The sequence below is a fragment of the Polypterus senegalus genome, chromosome 2, assembly GCF_016835505.1.
Source record: "Polypterus senegalus isolate Bchr_013 chromosome 2, ASM1683550v1, whole genome shotgun sequence".
Classification (NCBI taxonomy): domain Eukaryota; kingdom Metazoa; phylum Chordata; class Cladistia; order Polypteriformes; family Polypteridae; genus Polypterus; species Polypterus senegalus.
Window position 1 is genome coordinate 9264653 of NC_053155.1, and position 14402 is coordinate 9279054.

The 14402-nt window shown below is 41.0% G+C and overlaps 1 protein-coding gene across 1 annotated transcript; it reads left to right on the forward strand.

Moving 5' to 3' along the window:
• The first annotated feature begins 7179 nt into the window (after positions 1-7179).
• On the forward strand, positions 7180-10613 carry LOC120524135 (tripartite motif-containing protein 16-like). The gene is made up of 4 exons (XM_039746013.1): positions 7180-7326; positions 8291-8453; positions 8810-8875; positions 10066-10613. The coding sequence occupies exons 1-4, from the start codon at positions 7180-7182 to the stop codon at positions 10611-10613; spliced, it is 924 nt and encodes a 307-aa protein (XP_039601947.1).
• The last annotated feature ends 3789 nt before the right edge of the window (positions 10614-14402 follow it).

The window sequence follows — 14402 nt, forward strand, 5'->3', positions numbered from 1 at the left end:
ACTGGGGTTATGTGTTCATATTTTCTTGTTCTTGTAATAATTCTTGCAGCGCATTTTGGATTAACTGGAGGCTGTATAGAGAACAGTTTGAACAGCCAGTGAACACCGCATTGCAGTAGTCAATCCTACTAGAGATAAATGCATGAATTAATTTCTCACAATCCTGTTTATTTAGAAAGTGCCTTAATTTCCTAACATTTTTAAGATGGAAAAAACATGTTTTGGATGACTTTGTAATATGCGCTTTAAATGACATGCTAGAGTCAAAGATAACTCCTAGATTGCGGGCTGATTCAGTAAAATTAATTGGGATTCCAACTGAGTTAAATGACGACAAAATATTGCTGTGATCAGCGTCATTCCCTCCAACAATTAACATCTCTGTTTTATCTGTATTTAAAGACAAGTAGTTCTCATTCATCCATTCCTTTAATTCACTAACACAACTAATTAAAGACAACATCGGAGAAACTTCATTTGATTTAAATGAAAGGTATAACTGGGTGTCATCTGCATACGAGTGAAAATTAACATTATGTTTCCTAATGAGAGATCCCAGTGGAAGCATGTAAAGTGAAAACAGTAAAGGTCCCAGTACTGAGCCCTGCGGGACACCATATTGAACTTCTGTGTATAATGATGGAGTACTGTTAGCACATTTCTGTACATACTGGAATCGATTTGATAAATAAGAATTGAACCAAGCGGGCCTGTAAGCCCAACATCGTTTTCTAGCCTGTGCAGTAAAATAGAATGGTCAATGGTGTCAAATGCTGCACTTAAGTCCAACAACATAATTACAGTGGAATTTCCTTCATCAGAGGATATCAGAATGTCATTTACAACCCGTGTTAGTGCCGTTTCTGTACTATGACCAGTGCGAAAGCCAGACTGGAATTTCTCAAATAAATTGTAATGCGTAAGGTGTGACTGAAGCTGACTGGCGACTACTTTCTCTAGTATTTTAGAGAGAAATGGTAAATTTGAAATAGGCCTATAGTTATTTAGTATGTGTGGGTCTAGGTCTGACTTTTTAAGTAAAGGTTTAATGACTGACACTTTTAGTGCATCAGATACTGTGCCATGTAGTAATGAACTATTGATAATGGTTAGAATAGGCGCTGCAAGAACATCCATTGCACTTTTTACTAGGTTTGTTGGCACTGGATCTAGGGAACAAGTAGTGGGCTTCATTTTAGTAATTAAAGTTAAGACTTCCTGGTGAGTTACAGGATTAAAATTATTAAAGTGCTGAATGCAATGTGGCAGGGTCTGCTAAGCTAGTATTTGGTTTGTACTGTGATGCTGAGATCTGGGATCTTATATTTTTAATTTTCTCATTGAAGAAGTTCATAAAGTCTGTACTGCTAATATCTGTTGGTATTTTGCACTGTTGATCTGAATTCCCATTTGTTAATTTAGCCACTGCTCTAAAAAGTACCCTAGGATTTTTATTATTGCTATCTATTAATGTAGAATAGTATTCTGAGCGAGCTTTAAAGAGGGCCTTTTTATATTTATATACACACTCTGTCCATGCAATTTGAAAGACATGTAGCGTTGTTGTTCTCCATCTGCGCTCCAGTTTTCGACACTCTAATTTAAGAGCTCGAGTATTTTCATTAAACCAGGGAAGGTTTCTATGTGCTTTGATCACTTTTGTTTTTAGGGGAGCCACTGTGTCCAGAGCATCTCTCAAGGTCACATTATAATGCGATATTAGCTGATCTAAATTGTTTTCCACGTTTACATTTGATGTTAACTGATCTAAATGGTTTTCCACAATTACGCTCGACTTACTCAAGGTATCTATAAATTTTGAAGCAGAATTACAATCTAGATGTCGCACTGTCTTTGTTTTAATCTGCGAGTGCGCTGGCATAGGCAGAACTAAATCAAACGTAATTAAGAAGTGATCGGAAATAACTACATTTAATGGAGTAATATTTAAATTTTTAATTTCAACTTTGTAAGTTATAATTAAATCTAATGTATGGTTATGATTATGAGTTGGACCTTTGACAATCTGACAAAAGGCCCTGGTGGTCTGTAGACTAGCACTATAATTGTGTTGGAATCTGTTTTAATATTTAAAATGAATGCCTCAAAGGATGTAAAGTTGCCTAAATTCTTAGGAGTGATTTGCAATTTGTTACAATGAATTATACCAAGGCCTCCTCCTCGACCAGAATCTCTAGACTTATGAAGGAACGAGTTTCCATCTGGTGACGCCTCAGCTAGGGGAACAGTGTCATATTTACTAAGCCAGGTTTCAGTAAGAAGACACAAATCAGATTTTGTACTTAATATTATATTATTTACCAAAACAGCTTTAGAGCCAAGAGAGCTCTAAATACTGATTCGAATAATAGGATTTATTTATTCAGATGATGAAATTTCACACCACTCTAAATTTGGGAATCCACGTATTATTGTATTTAAACAGTTTCAATGGTTTTTGCTCACAACAGGCTTGTCATAAAGGGTTTTGCACAGATAAATTAAATTTCCGGGACCACGATGCGTACCACCTGATATGGCTCCACGTACCACAGTTTGGGAACCGCTGAAATAAAGAACACAATCGTGTTTAATGTCTCTAACTGACAAGTTTCATGTCATGACCAACATGGACCATCTCACAGCCCAAAGCAGAACACAGCTACCCCACACAAGCGTCTGGTCCCTAAAGACTCTACAATTACCTTACAACATGCAGGCTTTTCTTTACAATACCCAAATGACTTTTCTTCTTATTCCCTCCACTTCTCTAATCCCATGTCCATCTCACTCAGCTGAGCAGTAGAGACTATTTTTACTAACAGACTCAGTGGACTGTCCAGCACATGGGGAGGAAGCAGCCCAGAGGCCCTTCTGGGTTAGAGTCCTCATATAATAATGTTACTGTCCCCCAGTAGATCCTTCTAATAGATCTACTGGACCTCAAAAGGGCCAAAGTCACCCAAATTGGAGCACTGCTAGCAGGACACTGCCACTCAGCATACTGGATGAACATATTGAACTGGGAAACAGTCTCCCACTGCCTCTCCTTTATTCAACTCTATTGTTCAAGCAAGGGACCACCAAACATCTTGGACAGGATACCAGCCAATTCAAACTATCCTGTACAACATTAAATACAAACAAAAGTGTCTCATGACTGGAAATTCTTATCATGTGACTCAATTCAATTTCATTCTTTATTCAATCAGATATCAGTGGAAAGAGAGGTAGAGGAAAATGAGAAGAGCTTCACTGATCTAATGCACTGCATTGAAGAAGCCCAGAAGAAACTGGTTAAGAAGATTAGAGAACAAGAAAAGAGAGAAATAGAGAAGGCTGAAGGAGTCGTGGAACAACTAGAGAAGGAGATCGAGGAGCTGAAGAAGATGTCTGCTGAGCTGAAGGAACTTTCAGAGACCAAGGACAACCTCCACTTCCTGCAGGTGAGAGCAACACTTACAGGAAATCTGAGCAAACTGGGGTGTGTGGAACCTGAGAACATTTCGAAAGAAATTTAGAAGATATGAGGGGTTAATATATCATGGCAAGAACAGGCCTTTCAGCCAATCACATAATGTCTTTTCAAATTCCCCTAATATTATTAAAATGTACAAAAGTCTTAGTTTCTGCTTCCATCTGCACTTTATCCATGTATCTATCTGTGTCTGTCAGGAAATAGATTTGTATTAAGTTTATGCTCAGGTAACTTTATTTTAAAAGATACCACCTGAAACAAGATGAAATAAACTCCCTGAATATTTGTAATCCCCTCTGTCAGGTCACCTCCTAATGTCTCCATCCTAAACCTCATATAAGATTCAGATCCTTCAAACCCCACAGTTCATTCTCATCTCTCTTCTGTGGATTTTATCTTGTGTTTTTGGTAATTTCTCTAATATGGAGCCCAGCACCACATACAATATTCCTGATATGGACTCCGGATATGGAGATTCTCTTCTTAATTCATACTTCACACATCACAGGCGCCATATAACTCAGCTTCTCACTAACCTTCTCTGCTCTGTCTATTTGAGGTTGATGATGAGCACACAGTGGTGAACAAGTCTTCATCACAAGTTACACTTTCTAGTGCAGACCTTCTGTTGTGTAATTATATTGAAGAGCTTTCTTACTACATGTATGGTTGTTTAATTTAATAATTAATTTCATCTCAGAACTCCAATGGGCCCAATGTCTTGCTTTCTGTGTCCCCTCAATCCCTTTATCTACAATCAGATGTCTTGGCTGTCACAGAGAACTGCATGAAAAGCTTATTGAAAGTCCAGTCAATATCTTGTGTCCATCTGCACTGAAATACTCTGACATTAATAACCAATAAATGAATGAGAGGTGATCTCCACATTTAAATCCAGGTTGACTTCCCATCAAATGTGTGGCGCTGACACATAACATATTTTACTGGTTCGTCTTCTGTATCTCTGTTGTGTAATCCTAAATTTGGGGCACGTGTAAAAACTAGAAGGATTAAAATAGCCATTTTGGGCAGATTGCAATAGATAGAGTGAGGTCCTTTGTGCAGTTTGATTAGTTGTAAGGATTTCTGGGAGCTTGCTATGGTGATAATGCCAACCTACAGTTAAATAAGGAAAATTGTAATGGCCGACCCTTTTCCCAGCCGTCATCTACACCTCCAAGACCTGTGGCCAGGATAAATTACTGAGTCTGAATCTTGTATATCAAGCCATACCTTCCCCAAAATCAACGGTGTAAACATAAGCACAAAAGAAAAGCAGATATGTAAAAATAAGTGAATATATTAAAAGAGAGCACAACAAAACACTATTGCACATACCCCATGTAGAATATACATGTACTAGGCTGACCTGCCCTTTAAGGCGACCGACTTTTAAGTTCACCACTTTTTAAGGCAATTCAATATGTAGATCAATTTGATATTTTATACAAACTCATTAATTTGGTTATATTGCATTTGAGCGGGATTACTTTAATACTCATAGTTTCTGTTATTTTTGTGATGAAATTTAAATATTTTTTTCTATATTGAGGTCGCCCTTTTGAACACCCCTGATATTTACTACGCGGTGAGGCATTTGTACTCCATCAACATTAATTATTTCCAGAGACATAATTTTGTCTATTTTTCCAGCGCATCGCGCACAAAAGCAAGGGAACGATGGGAGCTCCAGAACTCTGCTCACATCCTGTTGTTTCGTACCGCAAGCTTCAAGTAGTAAGTCTGTGATAAGCGGAATACTGCTACGCTTTCCACTCACGGGACGGAAGGACAATCCCGACCGCTTTTATATAGTAAGAAAGAAGAAGATGATACCGCACAGTCTGGAGTAGAAAATCATCTTTTACCTGGAAAAACAAAATTACAAATCCCATCGTGCATTGCAAAATGGACGGGGCATGTGTGAAACTCCGCGCCTGTGTAGCACTCACGGGACGGAAGGACAATCCCGACCACTTTTATATAGAAGGATATCTCTCCAACAGAGCAATACCGTGACACTATACAGGTGCCGGTCATAAAATTAAAATATCATGTCAATGTTGATTTATTTCAGTAATTCCATTCAAAAAGTGAAACTTGTATATTAGATTCATTCATTACACACAGACTAATGTATTTCAAATGTTTATTTCTTTTAATTTTGATGATTATAACTGACAGCTAATGAAAGTCCCAAATTCAGTATCTCGGAAAATTAGAATATTGTGAAAAGGTTCAATATTAAAGACACCTGGTGCCACACTCTAATCAGCTAATTAACTCAAAACACCTGCAAAAGCCTTTAAATGGTCTCTCAGTCTAGTTCTGTAGGCTACACAATCATGGGGAAGACTGCTGACTTGACAGTTGTCCAAAAGACGACCATTGACACCTTGCACAAGGAGGGCAAGACACAAAAGGTCATTGCTAAAGAGGCTGGCTGTTCACAGAGCTCTGTGTCCAAGCACATTAATAGAGAGGCGAAGGGAAGGACAAGATGTGGTAGAAAAAAGTGTACAAGCAATAGGGATAACCGCACCCTGGAGAGGATTGTGAAACAAAAGCCATTCAAAACTGTGGGGGAGATTCACAAAGAGTGGACTGCAGCTGGAGTCAGTGCTTCAAGAACCACCACACACAGACGTGTGCAAGACATGGGTTTCAGCTGTCGCATTCCTTGTGTCAAGCCACTCTTGAACAAGAGACAGCGTCAGAAGCGTCTCGACTGGGCTAAAGACAAAACTGCTTCTGGGTGGTCCAAAGTTATGTTCTCTGATGAAAGTAAATTTTGCATTTCCTTTGGAAATCAAGGTCCCAGAGTCTGGAGGAAGAGAGGAGAGGCACAGAATCCACGTTGCTTGAGGTCCAGTGTAAAGTTTCCACAGTCAGTGATGGTTTGGGGTGCCATGTCATTTGCTGGTGTTGGTCCATTGTATTTTCTGAGGTCCAAGGTCAACACAGCCGTCTACCAGGAAGTTTTAGAGCACTTCATGCTTCCTACTGCTGACGAACTTTATGGAGATGCAGATTTCATTTTCCAACAGGACCTGGCACCTGCACACAGTGCCAAAGCTACCAGTACCTGGTTTAGGGACCATGGTATCACTGTTCCTGATTGGCCAGCAAACTCGCCTGACTTTAACCCCATAGAAAATCTATGGGGTATTGTGAAGAGGAAGATGCAATACGCCAGACCCAACAATTCAGAAGAGCTGAAGGCCACTATCAGAGCAACATGGGCTTTTATAACACCTGAGCAGTGCCACAGACTGATCAACTCCATGCCACGCCACATTGCTGCAGTAATCCAGGCCAAAGGAGCCCCAACTAAATAGTGAGTGCTGTACATGCTCATACTTTTCATGTTCATACCTTTCAGTTGGCCAACATTTCTAAAAATCTCTTTTTTGCATTGGTCTTAATTGATATTCCAATTTTCCGAGATACTGAATTTGGGACTTTCATTAGTTGTCAGTTATATTCATCAAAATTAAAAGAAATAAAAATTTGAAACACATCAGTCTGTGTGTAATGAGTGAATATAATAGACAAGTTTCACTTTTTGAATGGAATTACTGAAATAAATCATCTTTGTCATGATATTCTAATTTTATGACCGGCACCTGTATACTCAATGACGAACCCTAACCCTTGAAACAGTAACATATAACGAATACAAAACACAGCAATAAATGAACATGGAAAATGGCAATGATATTGAACTTGAGTCCGAGTGTAAAACTGTCCTGAATGCGGATGACTGGTCAACTGATAAGAGATGCGCTTGTATTTCCTGGAATAAATGGAGCAACCTCACCGTGAATCCTCAGCTTGTGGTGGATGATGTAATCCAACCCCAGGGTCTCTGGTGATGAGGAAATTGAAGTCAGTCCGGCGGAATGAAAACAAACTGGTTGCAATGGTGCAATGTGGTAAACAGCAGGACAGCAGGTAAGTTGACGCGTTGTGGTGAAATGAGATCTTCATCTCTTTCCCCTGTTCTCTCCCAATTGTTTATATAGTACTTCCGGATGTAATTGATTGATAGTTAACAAGTGTTTTCCAATTTGGGGCTGCGGTCTCTTTCCATTATCCATCCCCCTTGTATTTACGGGGACAAAATTTACTGACGCGCACAAACAGCAAACGGGACAATGGAAACAAAACGCACTCAGTACAAACATTGAACAACACTATTACTATGTAGCCCCGCTACAATATAAAAGATAAAGAAAAGGATGAAACAGTCACAGACCATCTAGGACTAGTGAGATGATTGTCTCATTCAGGTATTGAGTCCTCTTTTGTTTTGCAAGTGCCCACCTCAAAAAGAATTTCCAAACATGGCTGTTCCTGACCTGACAGGGTACATCAAGAAATGAGCAGGACTGTTTGGATGATCGAGATTGAGTTAGCTGTATCAATATTTATACTCTGGGACAATGCATCTGGAGATTGAGAAAAAGATCACCAATTTACATCAGAAGTGACAAAACATGTGTAGTCATTGTGTGTTGTCTACCATCTTTTCCTCACGTTATTTGCATATTCTGTATGTATTGGGGGTGTTGGGTTACAGATCCAGTTGTCATATACTTTTCAGACTTTAATTAGGTCATCATATTTAATCGGTCAGTATCACAGGAAGAGGTCTGAGATCAGATTGACGTTACATACACATCACTTAGTGGATTATAGTGTTATCATCTGGGATAGGGTGAAGCATTATACACTGATCCATTAAAGATCTTCTAAGAAATGGTTTGTTTTGTTGGTCCTCTCTGATGTCTCATCCTGTCTTCTTTCCAGATGCAGACTTTTCCATTTTGCCGTGTACTTCCTGCTGACGGAGACTTGCTCAGCTTCACTGTCATTGCTGATGTCTCTTCAGAGGACCTGAGAAAGGAGCTTTCATGTCTGAAAAAGATTCTGAAGAAGATCACTCAGTGGGATATCATGACCTTGACATCAGGTATAGCATCTGTTCATTTTGTTCTGAAAGACCCCTGAATGTCCTCTTATTGTCCTTTTTTGAAGAACCAGAGTGACGATAAGCGGACATTGAGTTGTGAGACGCATAAAGAAGGCCTGCGCTTTTACATTTAATTATGATCCTTTGATCAATGATGTTTTATTATATATTTATAGATTTTTATGTTTGTACACTGCGTAGTGTTTCTGCACTCAGATTTTGTGATTTAACTGCTTGTCATTTTCTGTTTTTTTTTTACCTGCAGTGCACTTGTAATACGTGTTTAATAAATTAACTAACATCGCACAAAGTCATCTTTAAAGTTTTCATTCTTCTTTATATCTTTTAATTTTCAGGTCATGAAGCTCCAGTTCTCACCCTACAGCCTCCTCAGCCTCGGCGCAGAGATGAGTTTTTACAATGTGAGTTTGTGCTTTGACTCAACAGATCATCACAATTGAAATTGTTTCTCTTTTAACATCTCAAGTCAGGTTATGATATGAAAGTGTAACCAGAAGAAAGAGCCGTGTGAGTGTCATGTGACTGATGAGTTGAAAGTGTGGGGGTGGGTCCTAAGACCAGTGCATTATGGGATAGAGAGACTCAGGAAGTGAATCACCAAAGCTGTCTGCTGGACTTGAGTCTCTGAAGGATCAGGTGACCTCACATGAAATAAAAAATGAAATCCTGACAACTACGCCAGCTGTTCCTTCCACTCGAGTTCAACCTCGATTTTTATTTTACTTTTCCTTTTACTTTTTTGTCTTTTTTTGTTCTTACTGTTTTTATTTGTTTTCCAGTCTCGTCATTTTGTTGCTTTTCTGTTTCAGTTACCTTATATTTTTGCGAATAATGGTTTATTTATACAGAAGACTCCATGAAACGAAAGAAGCCCAATGTTCATCACACACACACACAAATACATTTAAATTACCATTAGGATACGCATATACAGTCATGTGATAATGTAAGTACAACCCTTCCTTTTTTTAATCCTATCTAGACATATTAATATTTTTTCTTCATTTTAACAGCATTTATAGATAATTAATAAAGTTATTAAAATTAAAAAGAAAATTTCCATTTTGCAATAATTTATTCCATAAAAAGTGAACAGATGTCCCATCTGCGTCTGTTAAATCTCCCCTTGACTCTAATAGCTGACATTGCCCCTCACGTTGCCATTCCCAGAAGTCACTAACGTCAACTGAGATGTTTATTCCTCTCCTCCATGCAGAATTCTGTCAGCTGTGTGACGTCTCAGGGGTGTCTTGGGTGCACAGCTCGTTTCAAATCCCTCAGAGCATCTCGATGAGATTCAGTTCAGGGCTTTGACTTGGCCACTCTAGGACCCTCCATTTCTTTCTTTTCAGTCACTCTTTGGTGGTCAGTGTGGACAGTCCATTAGAACTCTGACCTCAACGGTGACCTAATGGTGTTTATCGTAATTTCAGAATTTTATTTTTCATTCCCACAGATTCTGTCCAATCAGATGAGCTCTTTACTGTCGATGGCATACATTTGTGTCTTGTCAGCGCAGCTCCTGATTGGTTCTAATTAATTGTCAGTTTGGTGCAGTGCCACCCAGTCATTTTATTTTGTCTCCTTTCAGACTTCTGTCCACTCACACTGGACATCAATACGGCACACAGAGACCTCCATCTGTCTGAAGGGAACCAGAAGGTGACATGTGAGATGACAAAGCCTGAATATCCTGATCATCCTGACAGATTTGACTACTGGGAACAAGTTCTGTGCAGAGAGGCTCTGACTGGGACTCGCTTTTACTGGGAGGTGGAGTGCACTGGAGACTTCATGAGGATTGGAGTCGCATATAAAGGACTGAGCAGGAAAGGAGAGGGCTGGGAGTGCAGCTTTGGAAATAACAGCAAGTCCTGGAGTTTACTGTGTTCTGATTCCCAGTACACTGTGCGTCACAATGATGAGGAAACTGAAATCAGCACCCCATACTGCCCCAGAATAGGTGTGTATCTGGACTGGCCTGCTGGCTTGCTGTCATTTTATAGCGTCTCATACACAATGACCCTCCTGCATAGGTTCAACACCTCCTTCACTGAGCCCCTCTATCCAGGGTTTGGATTTTGGCTTGATTGTAAGTCCAGCGTAAAAATCTGTCGTCTGACACCATGTGGCCACTGATCAGTACCCTCGATCGGTCACTTGATGTCCCCACAAGTGCAGATCCTCTTTGTGTTTGTAGTTTGGGGTCAGAATTAACTTTACAGGATGGGTGGGTGGGCAGCAGCTCTGTTATTGACTTTGTGGATGAGAATGCAGGATGAGTGCGGCTGTCAGGGTCTCCATTATTATTGGGTTTGAGTAGCAAAATAGCTCATAGTGAGGGTTGGTGACACCTCAGACCTACAAATTCCAGTCTGACCAGCAGGGGTCACTGTTGACTCAAAGTAATATGTGCTTTAGGCTGACACTAGAACAACTGCTGTGGCCCCTGAGTCTCATTGAATGTCACCTTCTAAGTAGAACAGGCATGTGGTCCTGCTGGAACAGCACTATTGGCAGGCACATGTAGACTGAGTATTAAGAGCTCCTCAATGGTGACTGTATGTAGAAGCACAGAGTGACAATGTGACTAGAGTATTGTGCCCCTCCATTATTCACTCAGGGGTCCATCACTTCTGAATGAAAACATTGTGAGTGCGAAGACTAGGACTCACCGGTCAGTCAGATGTCGGCCATAGTGACAGTCACTTGATGTCACATTAGACAATAAACTGCACCTCCTCCTCCTTGACCCCAGAACTTTCACTACTCGTACCCTGGAAACTCCGACATCTCAGAAAATGAATTGCTGGTCAGCTGACAGACACTCAAAAAGCAAATTAAAAAGAAAGCACTAATTGGTTAGTTGCCAGAGTACTGCCTCTTGTTGCCACTCTGAATTTGGATGGATGGATGGATGGATGGATGGATGGATGGATGGATAGATAGATAGATAGATAGATAGATAGATAGATAGATAGATAGATAGATAGATAGATAGATAGATAGATAGTGTGGAATGAGCCCCGGACACAGACAGGTAGACATGTTGTAAATCACCACCACACTTTTATTTACAATGCCAAATAGTGCCACACAACCCCTAGGCTTCCCCAAAGTCCAGGCCTCTCACACACTTTGCCTTTCACTTCAGGCCGCCTCCGCTCTCTCTTCTTTTGCTTTGCCCTCTCCTCACCTGACTCCAGCCCTGAATGAAGAGAGGCAGCCCCTTTTATAAGCACTCAGATGTGCTCCAGGTGTGTTCCGGCAACCTCCCACCGACACGCCCCTGTGTGGCGGAAGTGCCGGCTGCATCCCCGGAAGCACTCCGGGTGTCCCTGCTCTTCTTCCCCCCCAGCACTTCCGGGTGTGGCGAAAGTGCTGAAGTCCAGGGTCTCCAAGGCACTGGGGCGCCCCCTGGCGGTGAGAACAGGCCCCTACAGGGTTGAGCTGCATAGCTCTGTACCCATGGTCCCCATAGCAACCAGGGTGGCTGCCCACACATGGTCTGAGGTGGGCGTACGCCCTCTTTCGGTCCTCCAAGGCGTAACAGCCGGGTTGTCGCCCCAGGCATCTGCCACAATAGATAGATAGATATGTTAGGCACCATAAGATAGATAGATAGATAGATAATAAAAGGCACTATAAGATAGATAGATAGATAGATAGATAGATAGATAGATAGATAGATAGATAGATGTTTTTATGAATTGTTTCGTAAGTGGTATTGATTCTGTTGTTGCATGTATTGTGTGTTTTTGAATATTTTGCTTCTTTATTTCATGTTTATGTATTTAGTTAGCTTTGCTGTACCTCTTTAATGTGTGTTCCTTGTATGCTTCATGTGGAGCCAAGGAGGGCGGGGCCACTTGACACTGAGGCTGGTGCTCCGTCCACATGGGTATTTAATAAAATGCTGCAGATGAAAGAGCCACTCCAGCACTGCTCTTTATCCTGTTTGGTGGTCTCTGCTTTACGTTTTGATTTTTGGTGGTCCTGTTTTGGCCCTCAGGTCCTATCTCTGGTTTAAAATAGAAGGATTTTGTTCACTTCAGGTTGTTCTTTTTTCCTGCCTGCCTCTTTTGTTATAAGCATTTCTTTAATCCTTTCTTGAATGTTCTAAATAAATATTTAACTATAATACGCCTTTTGAGCTTTATTGATCCAGAGATATTTTAATGTTTTTACATTTACATATACTTAGTGGAAACTGGAAAACAAAAATGGAATTAAGAGGGACTATTAGAATATCATAGTAAAACTGCCTTTACTGATTGAAGTGTTGTTGATGTGTGTAACTGCAGACATGAGTAAGATAGACACAGTCTACAGTATCACTGAGACCTCGCATCTTCTTATTAGAGAGCTCCTGGAAGATGACGTCTCAATCTGAGGTTCACAGTCCCGCATGATGAACTCACCAACCCAGACCTGCTCAAGAAACTGTGTGCCTTCCTCTTATGTCCTGAACAACAGGCACCTATGGTTGTCAATATTTTGTACCCACTTCACCATCCTCTGTAGTGTCCACTGGCTTTGGGCTGAGCAGGTGCCGTACCGGGGTGATAAACAGCCACTGAGGATGGACTCCACTGGGCACCTGTAAAAGTCATTGGTCATAAATGGAGAAATCCGGCCTTTCCAGAGAAATCTGAGGAAGTGAAAGACTTAATGAGCCATCTTGATTATGTCATTCCAGGACATTTCAATCTGCCAGCTCTTTGTGGCATCCCTTTCAACATACTGTCGTCATTAATCTAGATTTTGTGTTTGAAAGTCATTCCTTCTTGCTTTGGCACTTGCTGTATGTGCTCTTCTTATGATAAATGGGTGTACTGGCACTTTGGCCAGGATCTGATGCATTGAAACCTGAGTGCCAGTACTGCTATTAATTAAATCCCCTGCAATTCTCTCTTTCTGAGTGTTAGTTTAGAAGTTCCCTGCAGGACTCCTCATCGTTGTCTAACACATCAGTCTTGGCCTTTTTTTCTTGTGGGAATCACCTTCCCCTGTTTCCCACCTGTATAGCACAGTTCAAAGGACAACACAAAAGCACAATTCTCTTCTTTCTTTTTACCTCTCTCTCTCTGTGTGCCTCCCCTTCTCCTGACAAACTCTGTCCTTTTCCACCCGACTCTGACTGCCTGAATGGAGTGAGGCGGCCCCTTTTATAGGGCACACAGAATGGCTCCAGGTGCTCCAAGACCTTCAACCAGGGACTCAGTAATCATCCAGGAACCCCCTGACGGTGACAACAGGCCCCAGCAGGCTTCAGCTTCAATGCTCCAAACCTGTGGGCCCAATGTGAGCCAAAGGGGTTGCTCTCTAGCATTCTGGGAGAAGTAATGCCCTGAATATGCTCTTTCCTCGGTCTGTCGATTGTAGGGCCGTCCCAGCTGGACAAGGTCCCTGGCCATCCACCACACCACCTAAATCTCCCTCTACTGGCGTTAATGACCTCTGTGATGGACACCTGGGTGAGCTCCTCCAGTTTGCTATTACAACACATATTCTCCATTCTCTCCACAGTTACATTTTACACAGTCAGGTCCGCTCATCCTCACTGATCTGCTTCTGTTTACCTCCTCCAAACGTCTGACTGGTTAATGACTGACAGAGTCTCCTAATTACCTCATTTGTGACATCTTTACAATTAATAAGTGACATTCTGTTACTCGGCACACAATCCCCTTGACTTGCTGTTTGTTTTGTGACCATTTTGTATCCTGCTGACTGATTTTTATCCTTCACTGTGTCATCCTTGTTCATCTCCCACTGACTTTAAATGATTTGCTCATCTTTACTGACATCTCAATGGTCTGCTCAGTTGTTGCTGTTTTCACAGAACTCAATTTGCTCGTTGCTAGTGATTTGCACTGAATGGGGTCCACTTGTACGCCACATCAACAGCATTTGAATTTTGCCGAC